The 16,377-nt window shown below is 45.1% G+C and overlaps 1 protein-coding gene across 2 annotated transcripts in view; it reads right to left on the minus strand.

Annotated features, from left to right (window-relative positions):
• Positions 1–4,890: 4,890 nt before the first annotated feature.
• ARHGAP36 (Rho GTPase activating protein 36) overlaps positions 4,891–16,377 on the minus strand; it is a 31,860-nt gene continuing 20,373 nt past the window's right edge. Inside the window, exons 1-11 of one of the 2 annotated variants that reach the window (XM_007450459.1) lie at positions 13,602–13,854; positions 12,330–12,395; positions 11,565–11,800; positions 11,132–11,324; positions 10,855–10,910; positions 10,459–10,609; positions 9,117–9,265; positions 8,758–8,934; positions 8,421–8,518; positions 8,178–8,284; positions 4,891–6,100 (exon numbers count right to left, since the gene is read on the minus strand). In XM_007450459.1, the coding sequence (XP_007450521.1) occupies positions 5,943–6,100; positions 8,178–8,284; positions 8,421–8,518; positions 8,758–8,934; positions 9,117–9,265; positions 10,459–10,609; positions 10,855–10,910; positions 11,132–11,324; positions 11,565–11,800; positions 12,330–12,395; positions 13,602–13,854 (1,644 nt within the window). In that variant the 3' untranslated portion in view covers positions 4,891–5,942. Of the gene's footprint in view, positions 6,101–8,177; positions 8,285–8,420; positions 8,519–8,757; positions 8,935–9,116; positions 9,266–10,458; positions 10,610–10,854; positions 10,911–11,131; positions 11,325–11,564; positions 11,801–12,329; positions 12,396–13,601; positions 13,855–16,377 lie in introns of those variants that run through there. The other variant, XM_007450460.1, reaches the window with a different exon arrangement.

Raw genomic sequence — 16,377 nt, forward strand, 5'->3', positions numbered from 1 at the left:
TTTTTGACAAAGTTAAAAAAACATTTAAATGGATAAATTATAGTCTTTTCATTAAATGGTATTAGAAAATGTGCATATATGTATAGAATCAAAAAATGAATTTCAATCCATACCTCACACTGTATATAAATTCAACTCAAATTGTAGGCAGAAATAGAAAAACTAAATTTTTTTTAAAGTTTTAGTTTCTTAATATGGTATATTACATTGATTAGCATCACTAGTCTTCAGAGAAATGCAAATCAAAACCACAATGAGAAACCATTCACACCACTAGAAGGACTGCAGTAATAATTTTTAAAAAAGATATTAAAAATTGTTGACAAAAATGTGAAGAAATTGGAAATCTCATGCATTGCTGGTAGGAATGTAAAATGATACAATCACTTTAAAAAACTGACAGTTTCCAAAAATGTTTAAAAATAGAGTTACCATATGACCCAGCAATTCCACTCCTAGGTACATACCTAAGAAAAGTGAAAACGTATCTCTGCACAAAAACTTGTACATGAATCTCATAGCAGCATTATTTACAATAAGAAAAGTTGAAACAACCCATTTGGCTCTCAACTGATGCCTGGATAAATAAAACTGTAAAACTTATTGGATAAAACATAGCAGAAAACAGGACCAGGCAAATGAGGGGTCTAGGGTGCAAAATTTAAGAACGTCCTCACTCTCGGGGATTTGCACAACCTTGAGAGATACTCCTTAAATTTTGCACCTTAGACCAAACACCTCCTTGGTCTGGTGCAGACTTTGAGAGAATGCTTAGTGAGTGTGCGGTAGGCAATGATTTCTTAGAAATGACACCAAAAGTAAAATCCTGAACATTTTTAACATGGTAAACTGAGCTTCATTAAAATTAAAAACTTCTGGGACTTCCCTGGTGGTGCAGTGTTCGGGAACCCGCCTGCCAATGCAGGGGACACGGGTTTGATCCCTGGTCCAGGAAGATCCCACATGCCGAGGAGCAAATAAGCCAGTGTGCCACTACTACTGAGCCTGCATTCTAGAGCCCGCGAGCCACAACTACTGAGCCCACATGCCACAACTACTGAAGCTCGCGCAGCTAGAGCCTGTGCTCTGCAACAAGAGAAGCCACTGCAATAAGCCCACGCGCTGCAGCGAAGAGTAGCCCCCGCTCGCTGCAACTAGAGAAAGTCCATGCACAGCAACAAAGACCCAATGCAGCCAAAAATAAATTAAAAATAAATAAATTTCAAAAAAATTTTGAAAACTTCTGCTCTTCAGAAGATTCCATTAAGAGAATGAAAAACAAGTCACAGACAGGAAAAAAATTATCCAGAATACATTAAACTTTCAACACAATCAAAAATCTCACTTGAAAATAGGCAGAAGATATATGACCAAAGGATGGGGGAAAATATGAAAATGTTCAACATCATTATTTGTAGGTAAATATGAATTAAATATGGCATATCCGTATGGCATATCCAAAATAATAATGAAATATTATTTGACATTAAAAAACAATAAAGTTCTGATACATGCTGTGACATGGTTGAATCTTGAAAAGATTATGCTACATGAAAGAAGCCAGTCACAAAAGATTACATACTGTGTGATTCCATTTATATGAAATGTCCAGAATAGGGAAGTCTGTGAAGATAGAAAGTAGTTTGGTGGTTGCCTAAACTTGGGGGACAGGAAAGATAGAGATTGACTGCTAACTGGTATGTGGCTACTTTTTGGAGTGATGAAAATATTATTAAATTATATTATGGCAATGGTTGTACAACTCTGTGAATACACTAACAATATTGTACACTCTAAACTATAGATTGGAAATTATGGAAACTATATCTGAATAAAGCTTTTTAAGAATAACCAGGAGACTTCTGCTCAGGAGAAGATCACATAGCCCTTTTGCTCCCAAGATCCTCCCTATCAAGTACAAATATAAGCCCTGGAAATAACTTCAGAGAAAACCAAAGTAGAATTCTAAAAGATATAAGAGGAAGGTTAGGACCCTAGGAATAGAGAAACAGCACAGTACAAAGTTGTCTTATTACCTCTAACCCAAGAAAGAAAGGTGACCCAGGACGGCCATTTCCTGAACACCAGCTTATTTTTAGAAACAGAAGGTGGTCCAGGTAGGCTCATTCTTTTTCTGGATCAAATGAAAGAAGTCCTACCTATCACAGGTGAGCCAGGCGGCACTACAAATCAATAACAGAAAGATGGCAGAAAAATCTCAGAACACTTAAAAAGTAAACTAACCTTCTATATAATCCATTGGTCAATGAGAAAGTCTCAAAGGAAATTTTAAAAATATATTGAACTGAATGAAAATACAACACATCAAAACTTGTGGTACACTATTAAAGCACTGAACATTTACATTAGAAAAGAGAAAATCAATAATCTAAGTTCCTATCTAAAGAAACTAGAAAAAGAAGAGGAAAATAAACAAGCATAAAGCAGAAGAGAGGATGCATTGGGGATGAGTTAGAGTGAAAGGGGCTGTTGTTTGAGGGGGATGATATTGAAATGGAATATGAATGGGAGGAGAATTAGAGAAGGACATGACCTGGGATGTGCAAGAGAATTGCTGAGTGGCCTGAGGGCCCAGCTGAGGTTGGAAATTCTATTAGATGAACCAATATTTGGAGGGCTACTACATTTTCTCACAGTGGTCATTATGAGATTGGAGGAATCAGATGCCTGGAGGGACCCAAGGCTGAGAGTAAATAGTGCAGACATGGTATTTCAAGAGCAAGGGAATGAAGATACAGTCAGTTCTAAATTAATACGCCCTGAGATCCTGCCTGGACAAGGAAAGAAGTGAAGAGAAAAGAAAAGGCTTGAGCCACTGGACATCTCAACAAGACCAAATAGCAGAAGACGTGGAATCCAGCCATTGTTAGGAGATTTGAGTCACAGTGGAATACTGGAGTTGAGTCTTTTGGAAGTGATGTCATGTCTAGTGATGCCAAGTGGCTGCAGGTGGTTGAAATGCTAAGTTAAAGGATGAAAGGCCAGGGTGTGGGATGGGTCTTCCACGTAGATATTGTTGAGGTCGCCTAGGATGAGGACAGGACTTGGAGTGTCAAGGTAGCCCGTTGAGCTGGCCCTTAGAGTATGGGGAAGAGCGAGGATAATGCCCATATCTACTCACCACTCTCAGCCCCAACTCCTTGGTTGGTAGTCAGCACTAGGGGGGAATGTAGGGGAAGCAATAAGATCAGGAGAAAACCTGGTTTCAGGGAAGGCCAGGAAGTGAAGGGAATGTTTTGAATCCATCTACTTGCCTACTTGTTGTCGGGTTTATTTGTTGATTTTCAAGCTGAGTGGGAAAAGCACAGGTGAACTCTTCCAAGGACACATCATACTATTTTAGCTCCATAAAGTCCTGGAATGGCAGTCAGAGGCCTGTCTGGATCTTAATCCAGATCTCTGACCTCAAGTAAGTCCTTTCCAAATATGAGCCCTACTGTGACCATACATATAACAGAGAGTTGGAATGGATGAGCTTTATATTTTCTGCTGGGTTTAATATCTGTGAGTCCTAGATACAACTGCTAGGGTCTGTCTGAGATATCACAGTTGCTGTCTAATGGCTTGTCTGAAAAAAGGACCTATAAGGAAGGAACCTGAAGCTTGCTTGTTAAAAGTGCAAATCCAAACCAAAAAAGCTGACTGCAGACATCACAGTGCATCTTTGTGTCAAAGGAAGAATCCTACAATTTTAGGATAAGCCAGTATAATCTAGTCGTTAAAGTTTTGAAGACTGGCTGTTTTCCACTAAGCAGGTGTGTAATTTGGGCAGGTTATTTGACCTCTCTGTATCTCATTTTCCTCAAGAAGAAAATGAGGATGACAGTAACATGTATCTCATAGAGTTGCTGTGAATATTAAATAAAATGATGCAAGTAAAGCTTTAAACACATTTAGGAACTCGATATGTGTGAACTATCATTATAATTATTATTGTAAAACAATCATTATTATAGGAGGGACCCAACATTACCTTTCTGCTGTCTGTAAAACTCTACAGAAGGAAATATCCTAAAGTAAAGTGTGCAAAAATAAATAATACACATCATTCCACTTTCTGGAACTCTGCCGCTGACATGTGAAATTTCCAAGCATGTCACGAAGTCTTAAGCTTTCAAGAAAGTTTGGCGGTCCCATCAATCAAACAGAAGCATGTTCTTCTCTTACTCTTGGAAATCATGTCTCAGGATATTTCTAGGTTTTCATTTTTGACCAATCCAGGGGGAATTTCTCAGTTGAGAGCACCTAGTGATCTCTCCCTTTATTCCCCTCTTTTCTCCTTTTAGACGGCCTCCTCTGAAGCTTTATTCTTTTCCCCTACTTCTCCTTCATCCCTTCTACATTCTCTTTATTCAGTTACAGCTCTTTCCCCTTTCTTCCACTTTACTCTCCTTTATCACACACCACACCCCTTTTTTCCACCTCACCCCTTTATTCCATTTCTCTCCATCTCCTTATTCCACATTACCCCTTCCCCTTTTTCCCCAACACCCTCTCCTTTATCCCCCTCACCCCGCTTACCCCATGTCACCTCCCTTTATTCCATTTCCCTCCATCCCTTTATCCCATATCACCCCTCCTCTCTATTCTCCATCACCCCTTCTCTTGTACCCCACATCACTCCCCTTTATTCTACCTCACATCTTTATTCCATCTCTCTCCATCCCCTTATTCCAAATCACCCCTTCCCTTTTATTCCACTCACTCCATCCCTTTACACCGTCACCCCTGCCCTTTATTCTACATCACCCTCTTCTATTTCGTTCCTCTTCCCCACCTCTCTTTCCCCTTCAGCTCCAGCTAGAGCTTCCCAACTCACCAACAAAATTTCAAAAAAAAAAAAACCACACACACAGTAAGCCATGAATATGCTGCTGTCACAATACAGATGTTTATTAATGATTAAATGCCAGAGAAGTTTTAACAATCACAAATCTTCGAGCTCTGCGGTTGTTACCCATTGTGTGATCAATTTCTACCCCTCAATACAATACATTCTTCATTCTATGGACCTTAGCAGTTGTTACCCCTCAATAACAGCTATAATTTTGGATGTCATACATAACCCATATCTGCATGTTACCAGAGCATGTCCCGCAAATTTGTACCGTCCTGCATAGAGGAACTACAGAGACGATATTTAAGAACATTTGTAATCAGGTGACTTTTACTGCTTGGAACTATGTGTTCGTACCTAACTAGCTGTTTTGCTGACAACAGGATGTGGCTGCCAGCTATCTGTAAAACAGATCTAGGTAATAAAATCAATTTTTTCCTCTAACCTTTGACCCCAGGAAAGCTAGTTGGGTTTCTCAGGATTTGGGGAGTGGCTGTTTGACGAGCCATTGGTCTAAATAATTTGGAAAAAATTATCCTGAGGCGGTGGAGTGGCTGCGAGGACACGGCTATGAATTGGTGTGACATGGTTTAGCATTAATTGTCAGCTGTTAGTAGGCTGACCTAACATCCTAGCATGCCTCTTGAGGGCCTTTCCAACTGAGCTCTTAGGAGGAGGGTAGGAAAGTCAGGAAAAGCATGCAATCCCCTTTGGGGGAGGGAAAGCACCTCGAGATTTGTGAGCTTCTCTGGGACAGGTGTTTACCACAAATGTCACATCAATTAAAGGAACGGCTGTAGTAAGGGAAAGCCAGGATCAGGGGTAAAAGAGAGAGGCAAGGTAGCACCAGGGCGCCTGAGCATGACACAGAAACATCTCCACTTTTACCAGCTGAAGGGACCGAGCATCCCCAGGAAAGGGGCTGGTGGTGTGTTTGGAATTCACAGCCTGACCCGAGCATCAGGTGGAACTCCTTCTTACCCTCAGATCTTTACCTTCAAGACTCTCCTTAATGTTTCCTGTGACATCCCAGGTCTACCCCCACCCTCTCCCCCTGTCTGGCACCATATAGAAGGAAAAACATCTAAGGAAAGAAGTAGCCGATGCCAGTTTTGGCCTCCTTCTCCCGGGGCACACGGAGCAATGGGCGGTCTTGCTCCAGAATGGGGGGGTTACCCGCTCCTTCATCATCGTCATGGGAACGGGCAGTGCCGGGAGGCACAGCTGGCTCCTCAGAGGAACCTGGAAAATAGTAACAATGTTAACCCCTTATGTTTCTAGACTTCACACTTTGCACAGCACCCAAGGAACTAAGACCTAATTTTGAGCTTCAAATACAGTATGAGGCAAGAAGTTAGGGCAGAAATGATTACCCCCATTTGACATGTAAGAAAACTGCAGCCTAACAGTAGAACATACATCTCTAAATCTAGGCCCACTGTGGAAGCTGGGTGTGTGGGGGCGGGGGGCAGGAGGGCAGGGCCATGTTAGAGAACAGAAAGAGTGAGACAGATACCCCGTGCTTAGAGCAAATGGGCAATACCACCAGGGAAGCGAGGAAGTGGGCGTCCTCCTAACAACCACCACCACCCTACAACCAGCCTGACTAATTTTACTAAGCAAGTGAGTAACAAAGCTGGAGCCGGAAGCTTACAGAACTTCATGGAGGGGAGAAAGCAGGTGTCGGTCTTCAGTGACTCTGAGGAGGACCTGTAGTCCATGACTTGGCCAGGCTGAGACTTGTTTTTAAGGAAGGTGGTATCTACAGGAAATGTAACAGCTGCATCTTCTTTGCAGAACTGGATGGTCTTTGGACTCTGAACTTCTTTAGAGTCAAGATTGCTAGGCATTGGGACTGCTTCCACATTCATGATTTCTTCAAGATTGACAGCTAGGTCTCGCTGAGGGTCTGAAATTGTATTAAGAATGGAGACATCTTCAGGCTCTGGAGCCATATTTGTAATTTCATCTTCTTCAAAAGTGTTGGCTAGGTCTTTCTGAGAATCCGGAATTTTGTTGCGAATTTGAGTGCCCTCAGGCTCTGGAACCACACTGAGAACTGTGTCTTCTTCAAGATTGGGGCTTTCTTCAGAGTCTTGGATTCCACTGACATCAGAGTCTTCTTTGTGTCCTGGGATTTCTTCAGCGTCTGAGGCTTCTTCATTGTTTGGGACTCCACTTACATCTGAAGATTCTTCCTGGTTCTGAATTTCATCAAAATCAGGGACGTCTTCAGGGCTCGTTACCACATGGAGGGCTGGGACCTCTTCAGGGTTGGAGTCTTCTTCAGAGCCTGCAATTCCATTGACTTCTGGAGTTTCTACATAATCTGGAATTTCTCCAGTATCTGTGGTTTCTTCATCATTTGGGACTCCATCAAGAGCTGGAACCTCTTCAAGACTGGGGTCTTCTTCAGAGTCTGAGAGCCCATTAACCTCTGGGGATTCTTCATGATTTGGGATTTCATGACCACCAGGGGCTTCTTCAGGGCTTGGGACCACATGAAGAGCTGGGGCTTCATCAAAATCAAGGTCTTCACCAGAGTCTGAAATCCCATTGACCTCTGGGGCTTCTTCGTGGGCTGGAACTTCTTCAGCATTTGAGGCTTCATCATTCTGGATTTCATCAAGGGCTGAGACCTCTTCAAGATTGGGGTCTTCTTCAGAGTCTGGGTTTTCATCATTATCTGAGTCATCTGCATGGTCTGGGACTCCATCAGTGTCAGGGGCTTCTTCATTGTCTGGGATTTCGTCAGTATCTGAGGCTTCTTCATTGCTCGGGATTACATCGAGATAGGGAACTTCTGCTAGGTCAAGGTTTTGGTAGTCTTCAAAATCTGGTCCTTCCTCAAGGTCGTGGTTTGGGTTTTCTCCAGGGTTTGGGATTTCTTGCACATCTCGGGCTACTTCAGGGTCTCGAACCATATCGAAATATGGTATTTCTTCAAAGTCTTGGATTTCAATGAGTTCTAGAATTTCATCATCAGGGTCTAGAATGTCCTCAGGGGGAGGAAGAGCTAAATTCAGGGTATCGTCATCATCGTCGTTGTCATCATCTTCATCAAGTTCTGGAATGCCTTCGAGATGTGGGCCTGGAATCTCAAGGTCATTTGGAATCTCGAGACCTTGGACTTCACCAAAGACTACTCCTTGATTGAGATATTCAAATACTAGTTCTTCATTGACTGGCACATCTTCCTCAGAGGACTCATCTTCCTCAAGGGGCTCGTCTTCAGCAAGGACCTGGCCTTCAGGAAGGGCCTGACCTTCACCAAGGGACTGACCTTCACCAGGGGTCTGACCGCCAGCAGGGAACTGACCTTCATCAAAGGGCTTGCTTTGACCAAGGACAGCAGCCCGGGCTTCAGCAGAGTTTTCCACTGGATCAGAAAGTAAAGCATCCTCTTCCATCTTTATCCTTGCGCTCCTGAAGGGGAATGGATTTGAAAAAGCAAGTCAGTTTGTATACTTGGGTTGACTAACATAAAGGTGGCCTGGGGTTGGGAGCCCCCATAGGTGATTCTCCTTCAGGCTAAGCATGAACAAACCAAGAAAACACTCACTGGATCTTCCTCAAATTCCTGCGTCTGATAAAATCAAGGGCTTCAGGACTGGATTTCCATACACGCTTAGCAACCTGCCTCTGAATATGGGGAGGCACCTGAGGGTAAAATTAGCAATGTTAGCCTTTATTACACAACATTTTAAAAATCTATACTCATCTCTATCAGGTACCCAGAACTGAAGGCACCATGCCCAGATAATGTAGGAAGGATTTCTAGACTGGGAGATTTGTGGCTGCCTGCTTTGGATACCCCCAGGGATGCATGTGGAACTCTTCCTTGCCTTGTGAACAGGTGAAAGAGCTGTGACATAAGTGTGTCCAAAGCTTCCACCTACCTGAAAGAGGATATCCCAGTTATCAATCATGGCACGGACCACATTGACAGAAGCAACATAGTGGTCAATCCCCAGTCTTGTTTTCCTGGACTCCCTCTTGGCAGATATCCCCCTCTTCAGGAGAGCAGATCCAAACACCAAAGCCAAATTGGTGGAAGTCATACGATTGCCTGAAACCTAAGTAAAGGAAAGCAGAAAGTGATCAACTCTGAAGTAATAATGGAAGTTACACAAATAGAAATGTCTCTTTTTGTTCTTGTTTCCCTCTCCCTCTGTCTCTCTGTCTCTGTCTCTTTCTCATATACTCCCACACATCTCCCCTTCTATAAATCTCACTACCCTTTCCCAGAGCTTTTTACCAACTGTCCATCAATGCCAATGGAGTCCTCGCAGTTCTCAGTGATCTTATGCAGGACCTTCAGGAGACGCTCCAGGGTGTCACTGTGGCAAGGTGGCATCAGGTAAACCAGCAACTGCAAGGCAGAAAGCTGATCCTGTGGCTTCAGAGCTAGAGGAAGGAAAACAGGGGCTGGCTTAGGGGGCTAGCCTTGGCAGCAGCCTGATACAAAGAAAGGTGTGATTCTGGTTGAAAAATGCCAAAGGCTATGGATAAAGTACTCAAGCATCTTTTCTTTGCTCATTCTCATGGCATTTGAGCTCAGGATTCCTAAAAGCAAGAAGTGCTCCCATCAAAATCAGACCCCCTGGGCTTCCCTGGTGGCGCAGTGGTTGAGAGTCCGCCTGCCGATACAGGGGACGCGGGTGAATCACTTCGCTGTATAGCAGAAATTAACACAACACTGTAAATCAGCTATACTCCAATATAATAAATTAAAATAAAAAAGAACGCTTTCCAAATCTTCGAATCTAAGATTCCATGGTTTGGGGTGATGTGTCGACACAATGACCCACTTCTTAACTACACAGTCTCTCTTGAGGCTCTCATATAACTCAAGGATCTTAAATGTGGTCTCCACTATTATAGTCAGAAAACCATGAATTGAGACAAAAACCAGGAGCATACGGCCTTTGTATAGGGAAACTGCTTTAAATTATCTATAATTCCGCATGTGGCAGAAGTTGTGATAAGACACCTTAACCCATCTGACAATGTCTGAAATTGGAATTCAACTCTATTTTCAGGTGTACATCTCAGATTCTGTGTGGGGAGCCGAGGTTGGGGCTGGAGGTGAGAGATCTGATGATAATGAAAGACTTGGCGGTCCTGGGAGAGACCGGGGAAGGAAGTCAGGCCTGATAAATAGAACTCCTGGGGATGCCTGGTACGACCTGAAGACTCGCCCAGAAGTTGTGATCTGAGGCTGTGCAGGCAGTGTGACCTGAAGACTTGTTATTTGCCAACACGGGGTTTAAATTTTTTGAACTGATAAACCAAAGTTTAAAAATCAGGCTATTTCAAAAATAGCAAAAAAAAAAAAAAAAAAAAAAAAAGTAAAAATCAGACACCCTCCCTACAGAACCTAGGTTCTTTGCCCTGAGAGGGTGCACACAGCTTCAAGAAGCTCTAGAGAGATTTCCAAACAACAGACTTATAGCGGAATCTGGAGAGGTGTTTTCATCTTCTGGTGTTCATTTTGCCTTAGTTCCTTGGGGTCTTGCAGCCTGAGCTCTGTCCCCAGAACCCCACATCCCCTGTACTATTTTCTTTCCTTGCCCAACAAGGGAGAGCAGAAGACTCACTTGCTGTCAGGAGGAAGGACATGTACAGATCATCTGGCAGCAAAGAGTCCTTCATGTCACGGAAAAACTCCTTGAGGAGTGCGGCCACATCATGCACATTCTGAGAGTCATCCAGCACTACATCCAGACCTTGATCAAATTCTTCACGGAGCTAGAAAAAGAGAGAGAATACATTCGGTGGCTGCTCTGCCCATCACAGGCTCCCTACTGGCCACTCCTTCAGTAAGTCTCAGGCTTCAGTGGAGGTAGTTGGCTATACGGTGTGCCTAGGGGGCTAGAAAGAAGACTGTGCTCCCTTCACGAGGCATGACATTCTCTTCAGGTCTATGGGGGAGCCCCCACCCCCACCAGTTTTTTCTCACTGAAGGAACAAAAGCATAAACATAGCTGATTTACCTTACGCACTCTCTGCTCAGAATATTCCAGGGTGAAAATCCCCACTGTGCTTAAGCCTGAAAGAAAAGACCAGGGTATGCTAAGTATCTGTGCTCACCGCCCCCACCCCTAGCATTTCCCTTTCCCTCCCCCATTGTATCCCAACCCCAACTGGTGGCAAGGGGAATGTTTCATGCTCTTCATCCCTTGACCTCTTTCCTCTCCCCATCTCTAGAACACCGTTCTTTCTCTTGAATTGCCTCCTACCTTGATTTAACCATCATTCTTGGCCCCTTACCATGTTTCTCAATGAAGCTGCAGCAAGCCTCAACAACCTGGGGGATTTGCTTAGCAATCGGATTGAGGCTCATTTTCCTTTTGGATCCCAGAAGTCGCTGGCCAATTGGAAAGGAAGTCTTGGAAAGTTGCAGGGTCTGCAGCAGCAGGGCCCCGTCCTCCAGTTCAGCCAGGCTATCCACAGAGACTGCACCCTGTGGAGAAACCCCCACTATGTTAAAATGGGGGAGCAGGAGGGTCACTCCGGACCTTCCTGAAGATTGCATCACATTCACAACAGGAGACATTCTCTCTGTGGCAAGCCAATTACACCCCTCCAACACGTTCAGTTCAGCTCCCCTTCCCTCTGAGGACACAGGCCTTGACCTTCCCGCCCCACACCCCTGGACACTTCAAGAAGGGTCCCTGCCTGAAAACTGGAGGGTTTAACTCACTCGACGCCCACGGCGAGTAAACTCCCGGGGCAAGGAGGGCTCAGCCCGCCTGCGACTGAAAAAGCGCCTGATGCGGCCAAACATCCTTTGCACCACGTTTCCCCGACGACGGCCCGCAACCTGACGGGTGGCTTCTTCAATCTGCATCGCAGCTCTCAGTTCAAGTTGCTTGCGGCGGGTAAGCTCGTTCACCAGCACCTCTTCCAGTCGAATGCCAAAAGTCTTGAGTGATACCGCTGGGGAGCCAGGGAGAGAAAGAATGAGAAACGTCAACGCTCCGCAGCGCTTAAATCAGGAGGAACTGCAGGGGCTGTAGCACTCCTCTAAGCAACCGCCCCCAGCCAACCCCACTCCACCAGACCCGCAGCGCTCCTCCCTGGGGAGGGAGCCAAAGGGACCCTGCGATGGTCTGGCTGAACAACTCAGCTCCACTCAACTACCCCGATGGGGTCTCTGCCTTAATTCCTGCCAGGGGGTGACCACCTTGAAGCAATGAGGGTAATTTCTTCTGGGCAAACTGTCTGGGGTAGATTCACCCAGAAAGCTTAGGCATATCTGATGGGACTGCCCAGCACTCCTGCAGCTAGTGTGCCATTTCCTGAAATCATCCCCTGCGGGGTTTCTGGAAGCGGGGTGGGGGTGGGGTGAGCCCCCCCCCCAGGGGCAGTGGGCACAGCCCAGTCTCCAGTAGCCAGGGACGCAGTACAGGAGGGGTGCAGCATTCTATTTCTTTACTAAGGAAAGTACAGTATGAGAGACCCTCACCCCTCTCTTGTCCTCTCAGAATCAGAAACCACTTCTCCAAGGTGTTTGGACGGTCAATAGGTAGAGCTATGGGAAGAGAAAAAGAAAACACACGCATTCTCATACAAATAGTATTTGATAAGTGACTAAAACATCGTAATGCATTGATCCACAGAGACTGGGGAGAGGGGCAAACAGCTCTGTCCAGCCCGCAAAAGTGTTTTGCTTTCACTCAGCCTCAGTTTCCCCATTTGAAAACGGGACCAATTCTAACTACCACATATGAGACTCCAAGAATTTAACCAAACCAGATCATCTAAGGCGCCGCGTGCACAGCGCGCATCTTGTTACGCACCAGCAGTAGCTCAACACAACGCTTAAAACATAAATCCCGGGGCTCTGAGGCCGCGGGACAGCGCAACAGGCGAGGGGAGGGGCTCTGCCTGTGGCGCCTCGGCTACTAAGGGTCGCTAAGTTACTGCTGGCGCGCTTGCTCCCGGGATGATGCCGTCGGCTCCCCGCGCTGCGGCCGCGGGAGAAGCGGTGACACCCGCTATCTCCGCACTCCGACCCCCGCAGTGGCGGCTGCCCGCGGGGTCTCCTCGCCCTTTGCTGCGCTCCTTTTAGGCTGCGCCGGGCGAACCTGCGGCCCCCTGCACTTTTCATCACTGCGGCGGCAACCGTCGGCTCGCGTGACCCCCTCCCACCTCCCCTCAGTCGCAGAATCTGCGCCTGCACCGCGGAGACCACTGGCGCGCTCGACCCCCATCCTGCGCTGGGTCCCGCTCGCTCCCAGCGCACCTCCCGCCACCGCCTCCCTCACCCGCACTCGCCCTCCCGCTACTCGCCCTGATTGGCCCGTGTCTCTCTCTCACTGTCTCGCTATCTCCCTCTAACTCTTCGTCTCTCAACCGCGCTGTCTCTGTCTGTCCCAGTCTTCTCTGAGTGTCCCTCTGCGTCTCCATCTCATTCCGACTTGTTCTGGCACCTCAACTGGTGCGTCTGTCTTTTCACCTGTCCTCTGTCCACCTGTCTGTCCCTGGTATCTGCCTGTCTCACTGCCTCTCAAGCCCCCAGGCTTCAACCCAACTCAACTAATCTTTACCTCTTCCCAATTCACCAAACACCCTTCAACTCCCGCTCCTTCAGTTCCTCAGGATCCAGGAGAACCGGCCAGGTCCAAGACCAGAGGAGAGTCCCTCCCACCCTCCTGGACCCCCAATTCGTCCCGTTCCGCCCAGGGGGTCCACTCGGCCCGAAAGCGAGGATGCCACATCCCCGGGTACTGCTCACCTCTTTCGGGTTTGAATTCAGAGAGGAAATGCCTGGCCACGAGTTCGTGGTAAGCAGTCTCTTGCAGCTTCAGACGCTCCAGCTCGGAGAGGCTGTGTATTGAGATCATCTTGGTCCTGCGGTCCGGGTTGTGTCCTGGGGCTCCTCCCAGGACGTTCACTAAAAAAATGAAGGCGGACAACAACAGCAAAGGGGGCATGATTCTGGGGCACAGTGTCCTTGCTGCCTTCAGAAAGGGAATGCAGCCACCCATTCTGGAATCGGATGATTATCAGAACTGCATCATCCAATTGTCACTAGACCTGGTGGAGGGAACTATGGGGGGGGGGAGGGTGGTAAAGGGGGAGGGGAAACTGGGAGGTGGCTTCACCCTCAAGCAGAGCTGCCTCTGGCTGCTTATTAAAAAAAAAAAAAAAATCCAACTTAAAAAAAGCCAGCCCTGAACCGACAGTCCAGAAAAGAGAAAACCTAATTAGGCAAAAAGGAAAAAGGAAAAAAATATATTTAAAAAAAACCCCAACCTTACAATTTTAAAATGCACATTAAGATAAGAATAAGGTAATATTTTTCCATTAATTATTAGGAACTTTGATGGAGTTTATTTTTATTTTTTAATAATAATGCTTGATGCTGTCCAGTCTGGGTGAGATGGGCACATTCATCTAGGTTAAGAGCTCTGTAAAATTTGTACAACTCTTCCAGAAAGCAAACTGGACACGTGAGTCTGAAGCCAAAAATCATCCCCAGGCCCTTTGACCCAGTAATTCCCCTTCTAGGAATCTATCCTAATGAAATCTTCCTCCAGACAGGAAAAACCATATGTACATGAACCATAACAGTAAAAAATTAAGGGAAAAAAGCTAGCCCAGCAACAAGACTAGTTATATAAATTATGGAATAGCCACAGTATGGAAAATTATTCAATCATTAAAGTGATGGGAGCTTTTAAACAACAAATATAAAATACAGAATTGTATTAATTATGATTACAACTATGTGAAGAAAAACATGCAAAGAAGTAAAAGACTGAGAGAAATGCACCCAATTACTGATGGTGTCTGTATCAAATAGTGGGATTTGGTTTGCCTTTTGCCTTTTATCTATTTACCAAAAATTGTGCAACTTGATTATGTTATTTTCTCCTGAAAAAAAAAACCCCAACATCAGGTTGTACCAAAACAAACATCATTTCCAGGCCATTTCTAATGAGACTCTCTATACAGGATTGGTATAGTGAAGTTTCTTGGTGTATTGGCAAACCTCTTTTACATATCCCTTCTGCATGGTGCCCACTATCTCAAACTGCTTCCAGGTTGCACAGGATACCCCAGTGGGGATCTCCCTGCACCCCACACAGCATCCTATCCTGCACATCCTCACCTCTATTATTAATTTGTTCTTTCATGTATGCATTTTTTAAAAGAAGAAAAGAAAAGAAACCTGCATTAATTGTCTACTTTGTGCCAGGCACTAAAGATTCAAATATGAGCAAAATAATAATACTCTTTTCATAAAGAATTTAACAGTGCAGTGAAGGAGATACACAGGTTAACAACAATTTACAAATTGTGTAAATTGTGATAAGTCAATTGCCCAAGATATAAACAAACTACTGTGAAAGCAGAAAGGAGGAAACATCTAAGTCTGCCTGGAGACAGGGAGGGGGGAGTGTCCAGAAAGAGAGAACAGCTTGTGCAAAGGCAAAGAGATGGGAGAGAGGTTGTTATATTCTTAAAGCTGTATAAAGAGGATGGAAGGAGATAAATCTGGATAGGCAGGAATGAGATCATGAATGGCCCTATAAGCCATGTTAAGGAGCTGGACTTTCTCCTGAAGGCAATAGGGAACTACTTCAGGGTTTTAAGTGGGAAGTGACAGAGTCAGAGCTGCAGCTTGGAAAAATCGCAGAGCAGTGAAAAACCTGGTTTGGGTAGAAAGCCTGAAGTACGTAGATCAGCCAAGAGGCAAGAGATGCTGACACAAGTCAGTATCAATGGGGCTGGAGCAGGAGATGGATTTTATGGGTATAATTGACAGGACTTAGAGAAAATTTTTTATTGTAATGGAAAGGATAGCTCCGAAGTTTATGGTTTGGGTGAGTGTGTGGATGCTTCTTCCTAAGAGAAGATAATTCAGGACGTGGGGAGCTAAACCTTTTGGCAAGATGGGAAGTGGTCACATGCTACTTTTCTGAGCTCCCCTTGCCCATGGAGTTTTATGATAATATTCTATATATTATTGGGAGGGGGTGCTTAAACTCCAAAGATCAGGTAATGTGGCTTTGACAGAGAAAAGGTAGGTAGAAGTTTCTCATCCAATAATCTATATAAATGAGCTCTGTCAAAAAAAACCCCTCACTTCTTTTGTTTCCAAAATCCTCTTCTGCCCACTTTCCTTAATGGCCAAAGTCACACATGTCAGAAATAAACACTTGCCGGATAACTGAAGTTCAGTATGAGATAGGATGAGGAGTATTTCTATGCCTTTTGAACTGAGCTAAGGGGAAAATTCTTAGCATACATATTTTTTAAAGTCCCTTCAACGGAAAATCAATATCCCCTGGACCCAGAGTAAACACCTAAGCCCAACCACCAAAGTGCATCCACAAAATGACCATCTTAACCAAAGGCACATGCAGAGAACCTAACCACAGTCCCAAACTAAGCAGCCAGTAATCCCCCATTCACAATGGCAGGTCCAAAATCTATTAGCCAAGTGTCTCATTCTGACACACACAGCCTAGCTTTGGATTATTTTTTTTTACATGGCTCCCTCT

The sequence above is a fragment of the Lipotes vexillifer genome, unplaced genomic scaffold (assembly GCF_000442215.2).
Source record: "Lipotes vexillifer unplaced genomic scaffold, Lipotes_vexillifer_v1.1 scaffold215, whole genome shotgun sequence".
Lineage (NCBI taxonomy): Eukaryota > Metazoa > Chordata > Mammalia > Artiodactyla > Lipotidae > Lipotes > Lipotes vexillifer.